The sequence below is a fragment of the Lontra canadensis genome, unplaced genomic scaffold (genome assembly GCF_010015895.1).
Source record: "Lontra canadensis isolate GAN:19392208 unplaced genomic scaffold, GSC_riverotter_1.0 scaffold78, whole genome shotgun sequence".
In the NCBI taxonomy this organism is placed as follows: Eukaryota; Metazoa; Chordata; class Mammalia; order Carnivora; family Mustelidae; genus Lontra; species Lontra canadensis.
Window position 1 is genome coordinate 4833107 of NW_022631072.1, and position 22419 is coordinate 4855525.

The window sequence follows — 22419 nt, forward strand, 5'->3', positions numbered from 1 at the left end:
AGCTTACCTTTGACTCCTTGTTGGCTGGTCATGGTCAGAGGCAAAGTATGTGTGGAGTGGACTACATGTGTTCCCAGGGCCTTGCCTGACTGCTGGGAATGCTGATACAGTTTTGGCACACTGCCACCGTGGACCGGGATCTGACAAAGCTTCCCTGTGAAATTCGGAGGGCACTGGCATTTGTCCCTTGAGCTGCACTGGCCGCCATTCATACATGGAAGATGGCAAATGACTAAAAGGGAAAAGAGAAAATGTGGAGAGTTGGTTAGTTTCTCAAATGCTAAGTAACAACCAACCAACAAAACTCCCAAAACACACAGCCCATTATAACCATTACATTCCTGCTGACTTTAGAAACAGTCAACAACAAAGTAACTACATGAAGAAAACAATAGTCTTTGTTACTCACTGTCTTCTTATGTCATTTAACTCTCCAACTGCTTATGGCTGTTCTCCCCAACAATGGAAAGAATTCGGGGAGAAGAAGATCTCCATTATATGTATAGATATAGATATAGATATAGATATATGTATATAAATAGATGTATGTATATACAGATAGATATAAATATATTCATAGATATGAATATACACACACAGTCACTCAAGATTATTATCTATCTACTGCATCTATAATTACTTTGCTTTTGTGTTTTATTACTTGTTTATTAACTGTCTCCCAAGATAAAGTCCTTGGGGAAAAGAGATATCTCTGGCTTAGTGATTTTTATATCCTTGGCATCTAGAATAATTTCTGGCACACAGGAGACATTAGTTATCTCCTCAAAAAATAAACAAAGAAACACAGGAGAGTGCCAAAAGTATCTGTTGAGGGTTTTCTCTAAGACAGGGAGCTAAGTGCTAACCAGAACCAGGGAGAATAGTGTGGGCCCTGCTGTAGAGGAATTTGCAGTCTCATCGGGATAATAAGACCACAGTGAAACAGCGGATCCGTTTGTGAGTGATTAGTAGTATGGACTTTAACTGATTTAGAATAAAGATAAATGGACATATGGGGTCAAGAACTGTAAGGGGAGTTTTAAATTCTGTCTAAATTCAGCTTACAGACAACTTCTTTATCGCTAACAAATTCTTCCCATCAGCCTTTTAACATGACCAGATTCCTACCAGCTTGAACAGTAAAATCACCTCAACTCCATTTCCTTCCAGCTTCTACCCTCTTTAAATTTTCTCCTCCATGATCGGCCTTTCAAACAACTGTCCACTTCTCCACACACTACCATCTAGCTTGGACGTGCCTGTTTTCTACAGGACGCTCCTCTTACGAAGGTGACTTAACAGGCTTCATGTTGCTAAACCCAAAAAACGCATTTCACTCTTCCTTTGATTTCCATCACATCTCACTCACCCATTGTTCTCCTTCCTCTCTGCCCATTTCAACTTAATATTCTACACAGACTCCACTTCCTATGCCTTTGAAGTATTGGTATGCTTTAAGGTTTGATGTTAACCTCCTCATCTTTGCTAATGCTATATACTCCTTCTCTACCATGCCAGATGCTGATGTCACCCAAATTTGTATTTCTAACCAAAGCTTTCCACTGAGCTCCAAACTCTCTACTACAATATCTCTTCATGTAGAGATTCCACAAGCAACTCAAACTGGAAATATCCAAAATCAAATTCATCATCTCCCCCCAATACCTCCATTCACCAAGTGGTCCTTAACAGAAACCTCATTGCTGCTCCCGCATTTCACCCATCCAAGTATCCAATCCTGGAGGTCCTCCCTTGTAAACACTCATCAGATATGTCCAGTTCCTTCCCATCACAGGACCCCTGGTCCTTCTGAAGTCTTATCATTTATGGGTCTCACCTCATTTTCTACTACCCAGCTAAACTGAATTCCATTCATTTCCTCAGTACTCAGGGTCCTCTTGTGCTTTACCCACCCCGTGTCCACGACCTGAACACTCTTTCCACTCCAGCCCCCCTCACCTACTTGATACCTCCTTAACTTTTAGACTTTGCTTAATTGTCCCCTTTTCTAGACGCATTCCCAGTTGCCCTTCACCTGGGTGTGGTGTCCCTCTTCTGTGCCTCCATGGTTCTCATCACTGATCGTCCTGGCACCGAGCTTACTGCTGCGTGGGTTGTCTGACTACTTTTGTGCATGCCTCATTCAACTGGAGTTCTGTGAGGTCAGGGACCTCCTCTTGCTATGTTTTACTTCCAGCATGCAGTTCAGTTTCCAGAAGAATGCCGGAGGTGGATAGAGAACACTGAATGAAACAATGTGCGCCTACCACTTTGTCCAATGCCATTCCTGGTCCTCCTGAAGATCCAGCCCCTGCTCTTTGAGAACATGAAAGCTAACTGAGCAGATAATACACGGTAACTATCAGCACAGATCAGCATAGAAGTGACAACTGGAAATTATAAAATGCAAATCTGGTGGGCTATCAGAGAGGAGAAAACACCTTTCTGGGAAATCAAAATAGACTGTATGGGAAAGATCATTTGGGGTAAGGTCTTTGAAAATGGGCAGGGGTCAGAAAAACAAAGAGAAGTGCTTTCGAGGAAAATGAAGGAAGGAAGCAGGCATATTTGGGAGATAATGAATACAGCTGTCTTGTTAAAATTCTGGGTTCCTGAGGCAAGGGGTGAGGTGACAAAGTGGAAGAGGTAGGCTTAAGGAAGACAATGCAAGTCCTTAAAGGCCTGCCTGGTAAGAAGTGTGAGTTTTACTCTGCAGTCGGTTTGGGAGCTGGGAGGCCCCAAGGAGACAACTCAGGAAGACTGACTCTCGGGAAGATCTCTCTCGTGATGGCAGGTGAGAGTCGCTGGAGAAGTGAGTGACGAAGGTAAGGAATTCAGTTAGGAGGTGACTGTAGTCACCGAAGCACACATTGAAAACACCCAGATGCGGATCACAGCAACAGGAACCGAGACACACACAAATATGACGACAGAGGGAGAATCGGTACCAGGAGACAGGACACAGGAAGTAAAGAACAGGCTGAGGAAGAGAGGGGACCATGGAGGAGGAAGGAGAGAGCTAGGAAAAATGACCAAGGAGACCACCCAGACACCATGTCCAGGGCCTGCCCGTGCTGGATGGAAGCTGATATGCTTTCTCCAGCGCCCACACGCCACTGAGGTATTAGGTAAGAGGAGAGGAGTCAAAGCAGACTCTGTGGTTGAGTCAAACACTTCATAACTCCCTGTTCACTTCTCAATTCAATTTCTAGGTCATTTGGCTACAGTGGATTCACTTGAAGTGTAACAGGCAAGGGGCGTCAGGCCAAGATTTAAATGTATTATAAACAGTTTACCACCAGACGAAGGCACTCTTCACTTTGTATGGTTCCAAAGTGCTTGAATTTCAGGGACCACCGTTTGGTCACCTAACACCAGTAGCCCCCAAACAGCAGGGTTCCCACTTCAGTTGTCACAGTATATTAATGCTGAACTACATAAAGCACAAACTTCACCGCTAGCGTTTTGGTCCAGAAATCCCCGCACGAATAACTGATGCCTATCATGATCGCCAAACCATCGTGTCACTTCCACGACGGTGGGCATCTGATCCCTGCTCATCCATCGTTCAGTTCACGCGCAGACAGACAGACAGACAGCAGGCAGTCATGTTTCCCTCCCCCATCTCATTGGAATAAACTTACTGGACATTTTACAGAAGTGCATAATCAACAGAAGGTGTGGGGTCAGCACAAACAAGTGTAACCAAGAAATAAAAAGCATTAACAGTGGAATTCCACTAAATTGGATAGTCACTGTAAGGAAGAAGATGAAGATGTCCCAGAGGAAGTGACATGGAAGGAACACTGAGTTCACAGCTGTGAAAGCACCAACGCTGGAAGCAGATCCAGACTCAGGAAGGAACAGGACAATTCACTGCAGCAGAGAAAAGACAGACATGTCGTACGGGACACAATAAGAAAGCAAACATGAATGACAGATGCTGGCGAGGATGCGGAGAGAGGGGAACCCTCCTACATTGTTGGTGGGAATGCAAGCTGGTGCAACCACTCTGGAAAACAGCATGGAGGTTCCTCAAAATGTTGAAAATAGAACTACCCTATGACCCAGCAATTGCACTGCTGGGTATTTACCCTAAAGATACAAACGTAGTGATCCGAAGGGGCACGTGCACCCGAATGTTTATAGCAGCAATGTCTACAATAGCCAAACTATGGAAAGAACCTAGATGTCCATCAACAGACGAATGGATAAAGAAGATGTGGTATATATATACAATGGAATACTATGCAGCCATCAAAAGAAATGAAATCTTGCCATTTGCAACAACATGGATGGAACTAGAGGGTATCATGCTTAGCGAAATAAGTCAATCGGAGAAAGACAACTATCATATGATCTCCCTGATATGAGGGAGAGGAGATGCAACATGGGGGGTTAAAAAAAAAAAAAAAAAAAAAAAAAAAGAAAGCAAACATGTTCAAACTACTTTTGATAACTTCTCCTCAAAGAAATAAAACAGGTTGATTCTCAGTGTTCCTAACATTTTAAATTGTAGGGCAATAAATTAAACTTAGCTTCATTTTTATTTTTGCATTGCCCTATACATTTATAACCTACAGTAAGAAAGCTTCAATATTTTGACAAAAGATTGAAAAGGTCATAGAACTGGTCATTTTCCCATTGATTATTCAGGTGATTTTGCACAGTTTCGGTCTGCAGATCATTTGGTCCTCCATTGACATGTAGATGGCCTACAATCAATGCTAAAATAACGACATATGTGTAACCATCTTTCCCCTTCACAGAAATGTTAACCAATTCACTTTTGTGAGATGTTCCTAACATCAACTTCCTTTGAACCTAACAGGAATTTAATCAGTTTTATTTAAATCTACCTTTAGACCCCTAAAGCAGTTTTCATGCAAGTGTCAAGGATGTACCAGAGTATACGGATACAGTCATATCCCACCATACAGCTCTGGTAACCTTGTGTGTCTCTCTCTGTTCATAAAGGAAACAGTTTCTGTTTGACTTATTCTAACCCGTAAGTGGGCACTCTTTATAACTATTTATGACTGAGAGGTAAAATATCTATTCCCCCATTCCAGCATTTTCTAAAATCTAAATTAAAATATCAAGTTCTCTGCCTCAACTCAATAACTACAGGTTGAGTCTTTTGTGGCAAGCTCTCTTTTTATAGCTCAATAATCTTTTATATCAAAGAAAACAAATTTAAAAATCAACCTACAAACTTCAGGATTTAACTATGAATGGCTTCTTTCTGCTTCCCAAGTTCATGCCGCTCTCCAAACAATCACGTAGTGATATATGGTCTGTGTTGCCAGCATTCTTTAAAACCTTCTCAACACAGGAAGAGGAAAAAGACTAAGTTATCTTTAAGGCTGACTCGAGAAGCCTGCGGTATGCTGGCTGTAGGTCTAGCTATGGCACATATATTATAGAACGTGTAACCAGGGGGTGTAATGTAGAATGCTGGCTGAGAAATTCCATCTCCCTGGCAGCCTGACATTTCACCCGCCACCACCATAATTCACTAATTCACCCTAGGGCATCCCGTGGTCACCTGGGACCTACTGCAAATAACGAGGTAGATGGATCCACAGCCTGTTATTGCAGAAAGTCTAACCTTGCGACAACCACTTAGTATATCTCGCGGTACTACTCTACGAGGTCAGAACGAGCAGACGGATCCAAGTTCGAGGTTTTAAATATGCCAAGTGTCTCAGTGGGTTCCACCATTTACTCTGGTCTAGAAAACAACTTGCCGTACTCGAAAAACCGGGCTGATGCAACAGTCACATTTTACGTCACAAGCTGGAACTTAAACGAAGAGATAGCCATTTGGGAGATAATTGGCCAATACGAGCGGACTAAATTTTCTCAAGAGTCAGACTATAAAAAGCCATATTCCTTCTTTCCTGTTATCTCAGTTGACTATAAAAATGCTTCAGCTGCTTGTCCCCAAAAGGCGCCCTCGGAACGTACTCGACTTTCCTTCAGCAACATCCTGGCCCCTCCACCCACCTCCTCGGTTTTCGTGCCAGCAGACAGACCATTTCAAGTTATTGTGGCTAAGGCAGAACAGGGGAAACAAACCTCCATCTGAAGAAAAACCTACATCTGTCATTTCACAGAACAGACACACACATGATTTTGATTTGAAGAGCTACTTAAAGTTTCCCACTTGTCTCTGATTAGAAGAATAATGTTCCCTTGAAGGGCTGCACCATTTTTGCTGATATCCCCGTGAGTATGGGAAAAAAAAAGCAACAATATCTTTAGAAAGTCAACGTTATTACTTTATTTCTTCTCCAAAACATCCCGACACCACCCCCTCTTTTGAAGGGCATCCTTAAAGTCTACTCAGCCAGAAAGTGGGTTCATACTGTAGTTGTCTAAAGCTTTTAGGTAACAAATGTTAGCTAATAATTAGAGGCTACAAACCACTGCTCACTTAAGAACCTATCCCACTGCACTAAAAACAAAAACAAAAACAAACCTTGCCTACTTGCCTTTTAATTCAGTAGGCATCACTAGAAAACAAACAAACAAAAACAAATAAAACCAAACCCAGAAGCTGAAAGCAAAGATGGAGGTCACATTCTTATGAAGCCCAGACAGGACCTCGGAGGGGGTCTAGCCCTACGCAGGAGCCAAGGAGAGAGCATGGAGATTAGCAGGCATTTACTATAACTTAGGTTTGGGGTTTATTTGTGGAATGTAGAGATTTACAATTGTTCTGCTCTAAATTTGTCTGTAGCCAATTCTTGGTTATCTGTCTGCTAACGTAGATGGACCCACAGGGTCCTCCAAGAAAACATTTGAGATATAGGGGTCCGGAACAACCTGTCCAAGAAGGCGGCATTTAAACTGAACCTAAGAGGAGAAGAATCCGGTGATGTCACGAGTTGGCAGAAGAGCATCAGCAAAAGAAGAAATAACAGGAGCCAAGATCCTGAGGGGAGACAGGGGTTAGAAAGTGGCAGGAGCGCGGGAGACAAGGACAAAGTGAGAGTGTCTGGGCTGGACAGAGAGCGACAGGAGCCAGATTCCCATTTCTTCCCACAAGGCTATAGGGCAACCAGTAAAGGCAGATACAGAGCAACAGAATGAGTAGAAACAGAAACTAACAACTCAGGACCAGGACGGACAGCCATCACAGGAGTCAGAACCAGGGAAAAAGAAAGAGGACAGAGAAGTAAGGATAAACAGGCTTCTCTATTACGAACACACAAAATGTGCACTATAAATCTGCTTTGAGTTCCTGGACCTCATTTTACATTTTTGAGTAACTATTTAGCCAGATACAAGTTAAATTCCAGAAGGTTTAATTTAAAACTCATTAGATACAGAATCATTCCACTGGGAAGAGGACGTTTTTCCTTTTTTTTTTTTTTTAAATGTGTGAGAGGAGAGATTCATGTTCTTGATAATACATGCAAAAGGAAAAAAAAAAAGAGTTCAAAGAAATCTTGGGGCAAAGGAAAACAAGCTTTCATAGGAGTTAAAAACACCACCCACCACTCTCTCCCCGCCAGAGAGAATCTCTTTATTTTACCTGCTCTGGTAATTAGGAAGACCATGTTCATCCAAACCCCACTTACCAAATCCTGAGGTTTATTACTGGGCTCGAGTTAAAGGGATTGCAGATTTCAACAAATGCAAAATATCAACCTTAATACAAACAAGAATTCCAAGAATGTCGCTAGTTTTTAATGCTGTGTGCATTAGCAAATGCTTCAATACCATGTTCTGTTTACAATCCCAGAGATATGGAGCTCTGCCACACACATGCACACTAGAGCTTCCAACTTGGGATGAGGCCATTCATCATCTCAGCTTTGTTTATGGATTTCTGTTCTTTTAGCTTCAGCCTCACCAGAGCACTGAGCTATCTAGTCTGATCTAGTTGAATCCTCTGCATGACCTAAGGAGCTCCATTCATCAATGCTATCACAAAATTCTACTTCCTCCCCTTGAGCCACAGAAGTGGTTAGTGCAGTTATGTCTTCAAAATTCCTGAACACCAGGGCTCTTTCACCCTTTGGAAAGAAACACAGCAGCTTTTGCAGGCTGCAGAGTCAACGCAAAAATCCCAGACACCTTGGGGCGGAGGTATCCTCTAGAAACAACCTCTGAAAACTGAAGCAGGTGTTTTCACTTTGTGGGTTACGGTGTCCCCGTCTGTTAAAAAGGGTGACTCCATAACACAATCTGCAGGTTCTTTTCCAACCCTGAAATTCTGGTTCTCAAGAGTTTAACCAAGTCAGTCAACACTGTGACATCCAGATGGCCCCCTCTCATCTAATGGGGATGGCGGGATTTACATTTTACAATGGGGAAGAATGACTACCCAGACCCTTGCAATTTGTGTAGAAGTGACTGGGGTTACTCTGCTAACTGGTGTGCTTTATTGAATTATATGTATAATGTATAATCAGACACAGATTCAAACTTAAGTTTCATTCTTACTGACAACACAGTTAATAAAATGCTCAAGGAGTTAGGAAAAGTGGACTTCATTTGGTGGAGTCATATAAGCATATCACACTGGGGGGATGGTAATGCTGCCCCTCATGGGCAGGGAAACAGGTTTCATCAAAGGATGGCAGGTGTCATCCTCAGAGACCCCACCTTCTACAATGCTGTCCCTGCAAAACTGTACAGACACAATGCCGTTCTAGTCACCGCTGCCTGGCATGTTCTTTGATATCACTGCAGAACGCTTCCTCAAAAACCAACTAATACCACTTATGCCTAGTACCAAGTAATACCACTTAAGCTACATACAATAGTATTACAAATAAAGGTTAAAAACCTCTTAGTATTTACTGTAATTTTCAAGCTCTGGTGTCTCCAGGGACCAAGTTCAGACTCCCACTAAGTTCAGTAACACCTGCTTGTTATTTGTTTATTCCTAAGCCTCAAGAAAGGACTTACATGTGAATTTAGAATTTTAAATTCTAAATTTTAAAATACCTGCAAAGCCAAAACCTCAATAACACATATCTAACACAAAACTGCACTCCAGCCTTCTGACATCACAGACAGTCTGAATTCTGGAAGCGCTTTAATGTCTGGTCTAAAGATGGCCTCCAAAAAAGGAACGTTCCTCCAAAGAAAGGGGCATGCTGCATAAGAAAGATTGCTAGAGCCATTTGCAAATTTGGGGCCGGCATCTAACAACTTGTGTCATTTATCAGCCTATATTGTGTTATAATTATTTTTTATTTTCCTTCTACTTTGTTTTGAATATGGTAGGAAAGAGGCTATGGTGTTCTCATCTTTGTACCTCCTGTATTTCATAGCACAGTATTTTACAAATAAGAACTCAATGAAAAATTCACACCAATCTCCCAAAAATTCCAAATGGGAAAGAACCCAGCACGTACCTATACCTCTTTTAACACTCCTCATTGTTGTTGTTGTTGTTGTTCTTGTTGTTTTCCTGACACATGATAACTTAAGCATATACTGGAGTAGTTTTCTAACGATGTTGCAGAAAGTGCTAAGGTTCTACAGAGGTGCTAGAAAGTATCTACCAAATAATCTAACTCAACCACCTTATTCTACGGACAGTGAGCTACAGACATTGTGTGTGCTTAGGACATCATGGCCATGTAGTCACAGAAATGGGACCAGAACACAGGTGTCCCAAACCTTGGTGTGGTGCTCTTGCCCACACAAGCCCTTAGGATGGAAGGACCAAGAGCTGTCCCTCAAATCTCACCGGAGTCTTGTCTCAAAGCCCTTTTAAATTCTTCTTCCAGAAGCATGTTTTTCATAAGTGGTCATAATAGAGTTTACTAACAGAGGCCTAATTCAGATGGGAGGGTTTAGCTCACTGCAGATCAGGGAGACTCATGAACTTTTCAAGGGAGCTAAATACATAAGTTGAATCACACCAGGGCTTCTTGTTCTTCTAACAGAGAGACAGATGGGTTTTCCAGGCTACAGACATCAGAGGAAGAGTAGGTGTATAGGTTCAAGAACAACACAATGAAAAAGGAAATGAACAGCATTTGTTGGATAGCATAGACTGGACCGTTTCCATCACCGAGAAAGCTCTGTGGCACACTGCCAGTCTATCACATGTCCCCTTGAATTCCAGTGAGGATGGAAGGGAAGGCTAGAAGCTCAAAAGTGGTTGTTTGCTCATTCAGTGAAGATTTATTGTAGATCTACCATGGGCATGTCCTGTTCCAAGCACTTGGTAAATATCAGTCAACAAAACAGACAAAATTCTCTGCCCTCCTGGCACTTCACTTCTGTTATCTGCAGTCTCTGTGAGAATCTGGGCAGAAGGAGAATTATTTTAGGGCCCAGGAGTCAATCAGCAGGACATGGTCAGAGAAAGAACTTTTCTCCCAGTTCTGCAGGCTACTACCACCAATCTGGCCCTTTCAAGGAGTGGGAAGAGGCATCAGGCAGGACAAAGAGCTGGAGTTCTGGGGAAGGGCCTTCCACAGGGCAGGGGAACGGTTCTCTCCTGGGGTTCCATCTGTAGTGACCCTGGAAGGATCTAGACAGGAAGACCTGGGCAGATGCCATGTGGTGACTGCAGGTCACCAGTACTAGGTGAGGAACAAAGCACCCTTGGGGATCCTCAGACACACTCGCAGGGAGAGTAGGGGCAGAAGGGATAAAGGTTCTGTGTAAGAAGGTAAGGGTTTGGGGCTAGCATATGCTGGGTTTTTCATTATCACTCTGTTACCTATACCCATGAGCTGGTGAAGCCTACAAGGACATCTGGGTTACAGTTACGACACTACAGTCCACATGTGCATTCTTCCGTCACTACATAGCCACACTGTTTCATGTTAGATACTGCTACGGAGCCTTAACATTCGTAGGAGCTATGTAAGTCTATTAAGTTGACAGAGGATAAACTACATAGCCACTCCTCTCTTTGTTTAGATGACATTTCTGTTTTAACTATCACAGATAAAGCTGCAAGGAATGTTATCCAGTATACAGTCTTACCTTTCTTAGTAATTACTTGCTCATGCATTAAACTAATATTTACTGATTGTTTAGTATGCACCAGGCAATGTGCTAGGTGATAACAGTGAACAAGTGAGACACTGATGAGTCAGTTATGCCTGCCTCATCGTGAGGAGGACAGATGGGCCCAGGCTCTAAAACCAAGGGCCTCAAACAAGACCTCCAGAGGGTGTGAATCCTAGTTTAATTATCATTAGTGTTAGGACCTTGGGCAATTTATTGAACACTTCTCTGTCCCCCATTTCTTCACCTATGAAATGGCAATAAAACCATACCCAGCTTGGCTGGGTTGTTGACTTGAATGAGGTCATATATTCAAAGCACTGAGAATTCAGCACAGAGTAAGTACTTGGGGGATGTGAGCCCCAGCAAATCAGTATCAACTTCATGAACAGGAATCATACAAATGGGGAAACCAAACTAGTACTGTAACAAGGAAGCGACGTGCATATCCTTATAAAGAGTGCACTGAACTGTGCATTATTTCACTTGCTGCTGAACTGCCGAGTATGTCAATTGATGAATCATCCAGAAAGAGCAAATGATTCACATCAACAGAATCTGTCATTACCGTGTCAATTTCACATCTACCTTGTCAAAATTGGATCTTACTTTCAAATATTTCTACCAGTTTAATAGCTACAAAATGTTAACTTCATTGCTTTAATATTACACCTGTGATCAGATTATACCATCACACTAATTTTGCAAGTCTTTACTTAGTCAGGATTTTTGACATTTCCCCTACATATATGCTTACTGTTTTTATTTCCTCTTGTCTGACCTATTCACGTTTATATATTCTCCATAACCCTTAGAGTCTTGATGCTTTTTAATTACTTTCACAATGCTTTATGGACAAGAGATTTCAAGATCTTGTTTGTCCTTTGATGAAATAATCATTGTGAATATATTTCCCATTCCTTTTCGTTTAGTTTGGTTTGGACACACGCATTTTCTTGTTTTCATATAATTAACTTTGTACGCTCTTTTCTCAATAATATATTCCCCGGTTTCATCCGTTTAAAACCTACTATACCTCCAAGTATCTGATAAATGACCTATTTCATGCTAACTTTCTAGATTATTTTCATCTCTCTTCTGCTAAATTGTGTAACTCATCCCATCTGGAGTCTCTACCCAGGGGATAAATACGGATTGTAACTAATTTCGTTTCATACTGCAATCTAAATACCTTAGTATTTGTTATCACATAAAACTTGCTTTCCCACTTTTTGAAGATAAGCAGCTATTGTGATAGAAAGTTTCAAAATCAGGAAAACACAAAGTGGTGGGGGAGAAAAAATGAAACACAATGTGGCGGTTTCGGGCGGAACTGGGCTGGGAGCGTGGGGAAGAATGCAGGGTAGACAGGAGGCGAGGCACAGGACTAACACACGAGCCGAGAAACATTCCCTGGGAGACATGAAAGAAGAAAAATACTGGGTAATAAAATGAAATGGGGTCTGTAAAATCCAGGCAGATGCCAAAAGGGATAAATTCTGGGTAGACAATGTTTGGGAACCACTACTATAAACACCCGTCAGCATGGGCCATCGACAGCTTCCTTTTATCCCCACCCTCCATGGATCATTACTTTCCCATGACTCCCACCTCACTGCACGGCCGTGGCGAGGATATGCCACCACGAGGCCGCTCTCTCTATCCTTGCCTTGTTCCTTGTAAAGGGCAGGGAACTCTTTCAGCCTTCTCCTCCTGAGGAGTAAGCAGTTCCCGGCAAGTAGTAAGGCAGGGAATGTTGAGCGGCAGCACCAAGAGTCAACACCACCACAATGAAGGAATTATTCATTTGCAAGAGAGTGGGGTAGGCTGTGTAGCTGCTGAAGGGACAGACACTGGAGAAGCTCAGCCTTGGATCTTTTTAGATTCCTGAATGGAAAACCCTCTGGTGGAACAACAGGCTCCCAAGGCCTTCTTTATATAGGAAAGAGCCCAGACAGGAGTGTGGCCTGGAAGCCTCCAGGTGACGCAAAAATGCCCAAGGAAAACCAGTTTAGAGGCCTCTCCAGGCTGGTGGGGAAGCTCTCCCCAACACTGATGGTTTCAAAGTCTTACGCATAGGTCGCAGGGGGTACACACAGGTGCAGACAGAGATTGCCTACACTCACGGTCAAAATGGGCTGAATAACCCCTGGCCATCGCTGCCATGATTGCACAGCAGTTGTTACTTCAGCTACTAAGAAAACGACTGCTTTTTCACTCTTTGCCTCTTAGACTTACAGGCCTAATTTGCAGGTACTGAAGCTAGAGACAGAAGAATGGGTTTTTACATATATGAAATACTAAAAATTTGTTTAAAAAAAAAAAGATTTACTTATTTATTTCAAAGGGGGGGGGGTGGACGGGAGGCCGCAAGTGCGGGGAGGGGCAGAGGGAGAGAATCTCGAAGCAGACCCCCCCGCCCCCGACAAGCGCAGAGCCGGATGCCGGGCTCCATCTCACGACCTGTGAGATCCTGATCTGAGCAGAAACCAAGAGTTGGACACTTAACTGACTGAGCCACCCAGGAGCCCCAATACTGAAAGTTTCTAAGACCACATCCCAAGTTTCAATGTTACAACCTGTTAGATTAAAAACAAATTTAATCCACGTTTCTTATCTTACACAGCATCCCATTTTTTCATCTTGTACCTGCGTGCAGAGAAGGATGAAATGTTTAACGGGAACCAGAGGGTGACCTACGGACATTACCGTTTACGTGGATGGTAGGAAAAAAGTTCTTGGGTAGCTTCTCCTGGATCATTCCTTCTGAGATACAGACTCCTCTGAGCTAAAAGCTGAACACATCAATATCCTGCCCATTTATTTCAGAGATGCTGGGTATCCCCTGCAGAAGACATCAAAACCCAGCAATGGCAGAAGGACTCTTCTTAATCTAGTCCTTGCTACCTGTCTAGCCTGTTTTCCCACTACTGCTGTCATGTCCTCTTCAGTTCCATTTATACCCAACCTTTGGTCGGTTCTAAGTGTGCCATGCTCTGTCTCACATGTATGGTTCTATACAGTCTCTTCTCTCCTTTCCAACTTACCACCCCAACCCTACTACCTCAACCCAAGCCTCTGACTCAGTTTTACCTCATCCCTAGGCCTTCCCTGATGTGACGGAAGAGCTGATGGATGCCACTCCCTGCCACGGACGAGCAGTACACCTATGTGCAGGGCAGCTTGGCACAGACAGCAACGAACTGGAACTTTCTGGGTGCCTGTCTGATTTCTCCAAAAGGCCATGAGCTCCCAGAGGGAGGAAATCTTGTTTAGGACCTTGCCTCTTTCAGCAGCCCATCCTTAAGAGTTTAGCAAAATACTAGTCACATGGTGGGTACCTGATATTTTTTGAAGGAATAACTGAGCAAATGGAACTTTTTACAGAACATTTTTTGATTATGAAGCCAAATGAATGCCAAGTTCTAGATTTTTTTTAATAGTTCAGTTTCCAACTTTTTAACTTTGTCTTAGCTAACCCTAAAGTGACCATGAATATTATATTAGTCATTTGCTTTTATTGTCTTTCCAAATCATTTGACTTGATTTTCATGGAAAAAAATCCCTATTTGCACTAATTTTTTTTTACTAGTTTGCATAATATTTCATTCAATGATGTAATTTCTGGTCAGAAACAAAAAAACTGACCCTTTGTAGCCACTGAGCTCAGACCTGGGGGAGGGTGGGATATAGTATATATGGGGTGAACCGTCAGGAAGAGCCAGTATGTGGTGGGCATCAGTCAGTATATTTTTAAAAAGGAGTGGAAGGAGTTGGTTAATTTGAAAAGTTAGTTAGACAGATGTAGTTTTAGAGAGCTTCCACCACAGACTGCTTAAAATCACACAGCAGAACTTTCCAGAGTCGAATGCTAAAGCTATTCAAAGCCATGTGATTCATTACCAACTGATGAGATGAGCCAAGATGTCTCCGTCCGTTTAACTTAAATAACTTGATATGTCAAGTTCAGGTTATTAAAATATGCCTATTCATTCCTCAGGGCTCCATATATACTTCCTGGATCTGGAACATTCCATTAAATCAAGACAATATGTATCAAAACTGACTTCCTGAAGATAATTCTTTCTAATCCCCAGTATTGGCCCATGGGTATGTTTCTAATTAATTCTCTTGAGATGTAGCTCAGCCTCAGATGAAGTTAACTTTTGAAACATCTTAGTGTACACGCTGATACTCAGTTACCACAATAAAACAATTGGAGGTCTAGATTTTGTACAGGATAAGAATCAGAGACATGGAAGAAAAGTAAATTAAAACTACCATCATTAATCAGGACTAGAAAAATTTCCAAATCCTTCTGGCAACTTTCCTAAATAAACCAAGTATCATCAGGGAAACTACTTGGGTATACGAAGAAGAATTTCAGAAACTTTTCCCTAATATGCCTCCTGTTTCCCCTCTCTCCTTTTATGGCCTGTCAGACACTGAACTTAAGGCAACTATATAAGGATGTTTTAATTCAGACTCAAAATGCACCATGCAATCATTTTTACTGATATGAAATGAAACACTATAAGTCTTACAAACTAAAAAATTTACCAAAGTGATTTCAACATGAAGTTATATAGTATGTAAGTATAGTTATAGTAAATACAGTATCCAACAATCTAATCCAAACAATAAGAAAAAGCCCACATTATTCTTAGATGTGTATCCACTTTTAGAGTTACTCTGTTCTGGTAAAGGTAATTTCCACAACTAACCTGGTAACTTGAAAAAGCTAATGGGGAAAGAGGGAAACATTTCATAACTTTTATACCTATTAATAGGTTCAGCACCATTGGAGCCTGAAACCTATCAAATGCCAAAGATGTATTTTCACAAACAAGTTATTTGGAGCAAAACGTTTTTACCCTTAATATTCTACTAAACCTGGAACTGATGTATTTAAGCAACTTCACCATGACTTAAGCACTTTCCACGGGATTCACTTTTTCTGGTCCGTAACTTTTACCAGGAAATAAATCCAGATAATAATAATAATAATAATAATAATAACCATAGTAATAACAATAATGCTTCCTGGATATAATAAAATCACCTTCACTACAGAGATTTTTTTCTGCACAAGCTGAAAGTCTAATATATCAGAAGCTCTCTCTTCTGGGAGCCAAGGGACCCAAGTCCCAGCCCTGGCTCATCCTCACACAGCTTCAGTAACCTTTGGCAATTCAATCTGGCTCCCTGGAACCTGGTTCTCTAGTTAGTAAAACAACAGACCTAACTGAAATACACATTTCCTTCTTGGTGCTAAACTTTTATGAATCCTATGATGTACAAAATGTTAGAGACGACTGCTTCTGAGCCACAAACACTGGAGCCAATTTCTTCTCCGTTCCATAACCTGCATATTGTGACCAAGTCCCACTGTTCCTCCCTCTTCATCTTCAGGAACCCTCCTGTTTTGTTTTGTTTTGTTTTTTTCCTCTGCATTCCCTGATGCATTTGTCCGAGTTCAGGCTATTGGATATTGCGTGAACTATGGCAAAGCCCTCTTGATTTTTCTTACCTCTCTCCATACTGTGTCTAAAATGTACTTCCTGACATAGATACTCAGTTAGCTCATGACCCTACATTGTTTTTCTGTGGCTCTCTCTTGCCTAAAAGAAAAAAAAAAAAAATGTGTCTTCTCAATGAAATTGAGGTAAAAGTCCCAGGGGGATAAGTGCCTCATGGGGTTTGTGGTAAGAATGAGCAGCTCTACTCATGGTAATAGTGCATCAAACACCAAGTGCTGTGGTCTTATCTCCACGGGGTCCTGCTTTGGGCATTTTTGACCACAAAACCCAACTACGTGTGATTTTCTGGAACACACCACTCTCTCTTTTCCGTTCATCCAATGCACCTGGCTAGATTCTGGAAGAATTCACACCTTCCTTTCTTCTTCAGTACTTGGGCCCACCACCATTCCATGTCCTCTCTTTCCATGAAGCCTCCCTTGATCGCCCCCTGCAGACCTAGGAGCTCTGCCTGTGCACCTAGAGTGCCCAAGTAGATGCCCAATAAATGCAGTGGTTTGAATGAAGCCCAGTGGAGCCAGCTTGCCAGCCCTCTCTCTGATGGAAGGCCAGGAGACCCGAAGTTAAACTCTGTCTGGGTTTATGCAGGGACCAGTTAAGAATTTTTCCCAGTACAGCCTTTTCTGTTTCTTTTTATTCCAAATGACACCAAAATAAGTAGAGTAATAATGCTTGAAGTGAAGGGATAGTTTCTGCCAGCATTCCATATTTTAGCTTCCCTCTAACGCTTTTTCCACGACTTAGATAGCAGCAATCCTGGAAAGAGTGAACACTTCTGCTACCTTGGTCGCAAGCCTCAGATTGTGTTAGAACTTTTAATGCTATATCCAGAATATTTCTAAACCGTATTTTGTATTCTTTCCATAATTTTTAACATACTGAATATTTCCAGTGTTAAGCAATAATTCAAAGTCTCTTAAAGCTTCCTATTTCTTAGGTCTAAAATGAACACTCCCTCTCTTTACCAGAGCCCTTTGCCTTTGCTTCTCAGACACATCTGTGCCACGTCTGTGAGTCACGGGTCTGAGGACAAGAGTCCTTGTCTGTATCTGGCAAGTCTCCTCTGAACGCCTCCTACAAAATCCAATTAATTGCTCACTTAATTGTTCTCCCTATAGAAAAGCTTCTGCTACCACTGAAAGGGAAATGCTATACATGTGGATAAACTCACAGCTTGTTCCTAATCTTCATGAGTGATTTATGATGAGATATCTTCCAGCTTCTAACAAGCTGATCAACAGCCATGCAGAGGAAAGACAGTGACTCTTATTTGTCAACATGTATAACCAATATGGTCCAGATGAGGAAAGCTTGCACTTTGACTTGAGGACAAGAACAAAATTTCTGCTTTTACCATTTGCATAAAACTGCAAGACTTCTTACAATTAAAATGGAAAATTCTAGTTTTCATGAACCAACACCCCATAGAAAATAAACCAAAAAAACAGAGATTGATGGAATTTTCCAATTCATAGATATATAATCATGACATCCAATCAGAATTCCTGAAGCCAACAAGAAAAATAATGTTTAAGGACTCATTTTGATTTTAAGATGTTGTGTGACCACTATCTTTATATGCTCTTGTGTATAAATCTACTGACGCACATATGAATCAGTACAAATCTCCTGAATCAACATTCAGGACTGATAAACCCTACCCTTTATTCTGGCACCTTAAATTCATCCCCCCACAAAAGGTAGAGAGGAACAATACAACTGCCTCCTTCCACATTTGCTCTTCTGAGCCTCATAAAACAAATTATCTGTGGCTGTCACTCTATTCTTAAATTCTTAAGTATCAATAAGTTCTTCCACACAGGTTCCTCAGATTGCAGATGGAACCATCAAGGAGTGCCAGCAAACCTGCGCACTGTTACTTCATTTCCATTTGAAAAGAAGCAATTCAAAAGCCAAGGGAGATACAGAACAAAGAGCTGAAGAAGCATGGTCCTGAAGGAGAGAAGAGATTATTAAGTAAGGAACCAAACCATCCGAAATTTCTAAGACTTCTCAGTAAAAGTTATCAGACATCAATGTTTAGTCTAAGATCCAAGTTCTTCAATATGCCCAATATAAACCTGTTGAAAAGTCTCCACTTCATTAATAAGTTAAAATATATTAACACTTTTCAGCTAATACATCTAGTCTTAAGTGATGGAAATAACCTATCTTAAAATGCTTATATGCCAATTTTGACATTATCTAACCATCCACATGAAAATGTTTGCACAAGGCAAGGACAATGAAGTTTCAGTAAGGAAATGGCTATCCGTCCTCTATGTAAGGGAAAGGTGCTAACAACTGTTGGACTTCTACTCTTTTTTTTTTTTTTTAAGATTTTATTTATTTATTTGACATAGAGAGAGATCACAAGTAGGCAGAGTGGCAGGCAGAGGAAGAGGGAGAAGCAGGCTCTCTGCTGAGCAGAGAGCCCAATGTGGGGCTCAATCCATCATGACATGAGCCAAAGGCAGAGGCTTAACACACTGAGCCACCCAGGCACCCCATGGATTTCTACTCTTCTTAGCATACTATAGTCATTGTCTCATTTACTCTTTATAGTAATTCTGTGAATGGCAGTTTCCTGTCAAACCACAGAAGAGATAACTGAGATTCTAAGACGATTAATATTCTTCTCAAGGCACACCATTAATAAATGGCCATCAATATTTACAGTCTACCATGATATCTCCAAAGTGTGCAAATTGTCCTAAAAGATTCTGGAGTGGTCAGGTGATGGAAAGGCCCAGTCATGGTTGTTATGACTAGTGGCTGCTGTAAACACCCATGGAAGCAGCAGCCACAGGGCAGGGACTCTAGTCTCCCCTCCTAATGAAGAGTACTAACCTCTCATGGCACCTACTGGGCCTAGACGTGGACTCAGAATCCTTCTCAACACAATGCACACTCTACTTTCCATCCCTAAGTACTGCAATGATCAATAATGATAGGGCAGCGGGGCACCTGGGTGGCTCAGTGGGTTAAGCATCTGCCTTTGGCTCAGGTCATGATCCCAGGGTCCTGGGATCAAGCCGAATCAGGCTACCAGCTCAGCGGGGTGTCTGCTTCTCTGAACTTCCCCCATCCCGTGCTCTCTCTCTCACTCCCTCCCAAATAAATAAAGTCTTAAAAAAATAATAATAATGAGGCAGAAATAGTAGTTGCTACTAACTGCAAAGGCCCAAAATCTAGTTACCAGGGTCCTTGTCTCTAATAATGCAGTTATTCCCAACAGAGCTGAAAAAGCCTATTTCTATTAGAGGTCAACACACTGCACTGAATTCCCATACTTAAAAATTTCGTATACGAATCATTATTAAAAGAACAAATGAAGATGTGGTGTGTCATCTGTAAAAGCTTAGAAGCAAGCTAGAGGAAACCAAACTTATACAGGCATCGAAACTCTGGGGAGGGCCACCCAAGGACGCTGACACAATCAGTCAAAATATCCCCTTGGAAGCAGCACTGCCCTAACCACATGAATGACTGGCTCCAAGGAATTCCAAGGCACTTGGATCCCATTAGCTTGGCTATTCATCTACCAACAATTAAAAGGGGCAGGTCTCTTCAAGACCCTAATAAATTTTCTCCATGTGGCTATAGAAATGGAAATTGTCCACAACAGTTATTTTTACAGTTGGAGTGAATCTTTAATTCTCTGGGTTAAGTACTTGGACTTGCCAGGCCTCACTTTTCTCATCGGTGAATGGGAATAATAAATACCCCTATTGTTCTCAGGAAGAAGAGAAAGACTGTGTGAACCATGCCTACAACTGCGTTGGGGGCCCAGAGGGTGCTCAGTAAACATTAGTTCTCCTTTCCCTGCCCCTCCAGGCCAGATCTTTCCCCGGAGTTCTAACTTCAGGAATTATGCTTCTCTAGAAAGTCACTCAATTATCACACAAGCAGTTAAAGCAGCCCCATAGGTCCTATCCATAGGTCCCAGGGCAGAGTCAGCATGTGGCTTCAGCAGGGACCCTCCACAGAGAAGCACAAACACTGGAGTTTCTGTCCTTCTGTTACTGAAACACGAGTCAAATCATCAGACAGAAAGATGAACGACAGAAGAGAGGAGGAGCAGAATTCTTCCTCTGGCAATGGAACCAGTGATGTTGTCTTTAACCCACTGAGCCACCCAGGCGCCCCACGTGATGTTGTCTTTAAAAGGTAGATGGGCTGGGGCAGGGAGGTGACCGCCATGGTGGCTTTTTGATGACTCAGACTCCACTGCTTGGTTAAGGGGCTGCTGAACGGGCTGAGCCCTGATTTGACAACAAGCACGAGGTTCAGAGGAACTACTACCATTCCTCTTGCTGCGGCTCAGAAGGACCCTATCTTTTGGCTATTTGTGACAGGAAGCCCTTCAGTCGCGGGGGCGGGGCGTATAGCGGTAGCAGGCTCCTCCTCTCTGTGAAGAACAGCAGACAATCGGGGCTCAGTCAAGGCCAAGGGGAGGGAGCCAAGGTAAAGGCGGCTGTTGCTGTATGGCCGCAGCTTTGTTCCCTCACTCAGAGAGGCACACTCAGGGCAGGCCGGGATTCGGCAGACCCAAACCCCACATTCCCATCTCATTGCCTTCTGTCTGGTCATGAGACAAAGAAGCACAAGGGACATTTCATCTTACCTTAACTGAGTTTTCCAAAGAAATGTGTTTCCTGCCTCATTACATGATGTGCTAGACTAAGCCTGTGTCAACAGTTTCAAGAAAATAAAAGGATGAACTCTGGGTTTCTACCATTTTGAAGACGGGTAAGACTTTTGTCTTCACAGCTACTCTGCATTTAGGTACAGTACTGTCCAGATGAAGGAACAGGGTTACAGAGGAGGGGTAGCAGGGGGAAAAGGGGTGGGGGAAGGAGAGGTAGAGAGGGGAGAAGAGAGACAGAACGGAAGACTCATTGATTTGTATCATTTAGAAGTTATTACACTAAGGGACTTTCGCTTATATTTTAAGTTCTAGGAAGTCAAAATGTTCTGGGTAATACATGTGAATCACTGGAAAGAAATCTTCCATTTTCTGGCTAAAAGGTGACTCCTGTGATAACCACAAAGTCAATGAATCATAGGTCCTTTATTACTCGACTTCCTTTCAATGAGCTAAGAAAGTTACTCAGGACCCCCTCTAGAAATTAGCCAAGGAAAAGTGAGTCTCCCAGACTTGTGTTCATATGGGACATCCTCTTTCAATTTCTCCTTTGGGTTCATTCCAGAAAATGGCATATAACTGTGGCACCCAGGCTTTACCAATCCCTGCATAAGGTGCTGTGGGCAGCAAGTTGCCTTCGGGGGCAGGGACGGGAGGGCCTGTGTGCCAAAGCCCTGGGCTATTTCTTCAGCATGACTGCCTGTATTTTTAATTCTAAATCCCTGTATATCTGGGTTTGGTCTTCCACAGGTCAGTCTCTATCTGAAGTTTTCAGTGTTATCTACTCACTGTATGGTTGAGCAAAATTTATGTAATGACTGGGGAATATTCTGTTTTGCATATATATTCTTTTTTGAGTATTGACATCCTCGTTTCGCCCAGTGACTATCATTTTGTTTGGATGGGAATGGGGTTGGTAGGAAAGGCTAGAGCAGAATCCAGCTCTAATACTCCCACCTAAATCACCACACAGCAGCGTCCTCCAATAGCAGGCCACTTCAAGAAATCTCCAGATAGAACCTTAAACCTCAAAATCCTGTTTGGCAATATAATGAGAGTCATAAGTCTGAGTCTGAATGAGCACTTGGCCATTAGCGGTAGTCCCCTTCTGTCTCTGGGCCTCAGTGTTCAGATTTATAAAATGAAAAATGTGAATTAGGTGCTCTCAGCTCAAAGGATCTCCCACTCATAGGACTCTTTGGTACAACTGTATGCCACTGGCTCTCGACTTTTCCGGAA

The 22419-nt window shown here is 42.3% G+C and overlaps 1 protein-coding gene across 11 annotated transcripts in view; it reads right to left on the minus strand.

Moving 5' to 3' along the window:
* The window catches only part of LTBP1 (latent transforming growth factor beta binding protein 1), a 398263-nt gene that overhangs the window by 192135 nt on the left and 183709 nt on the right, over window positions 1–22419 (minus strand). For all 11 annotated transcript variants that reach the window (XM_032881895.1, XM_032881898.1, XM_032881896.1 and 8 more), the window contains one exon: window positions 8–232. In XM_032881895.1, the coding sequence (XP_032737786.1) occupies window positions 8–232 (225 nt within the window). The remainder of the gene's footprint in view (window positions 1–7; window positions 233–22419) is intronic.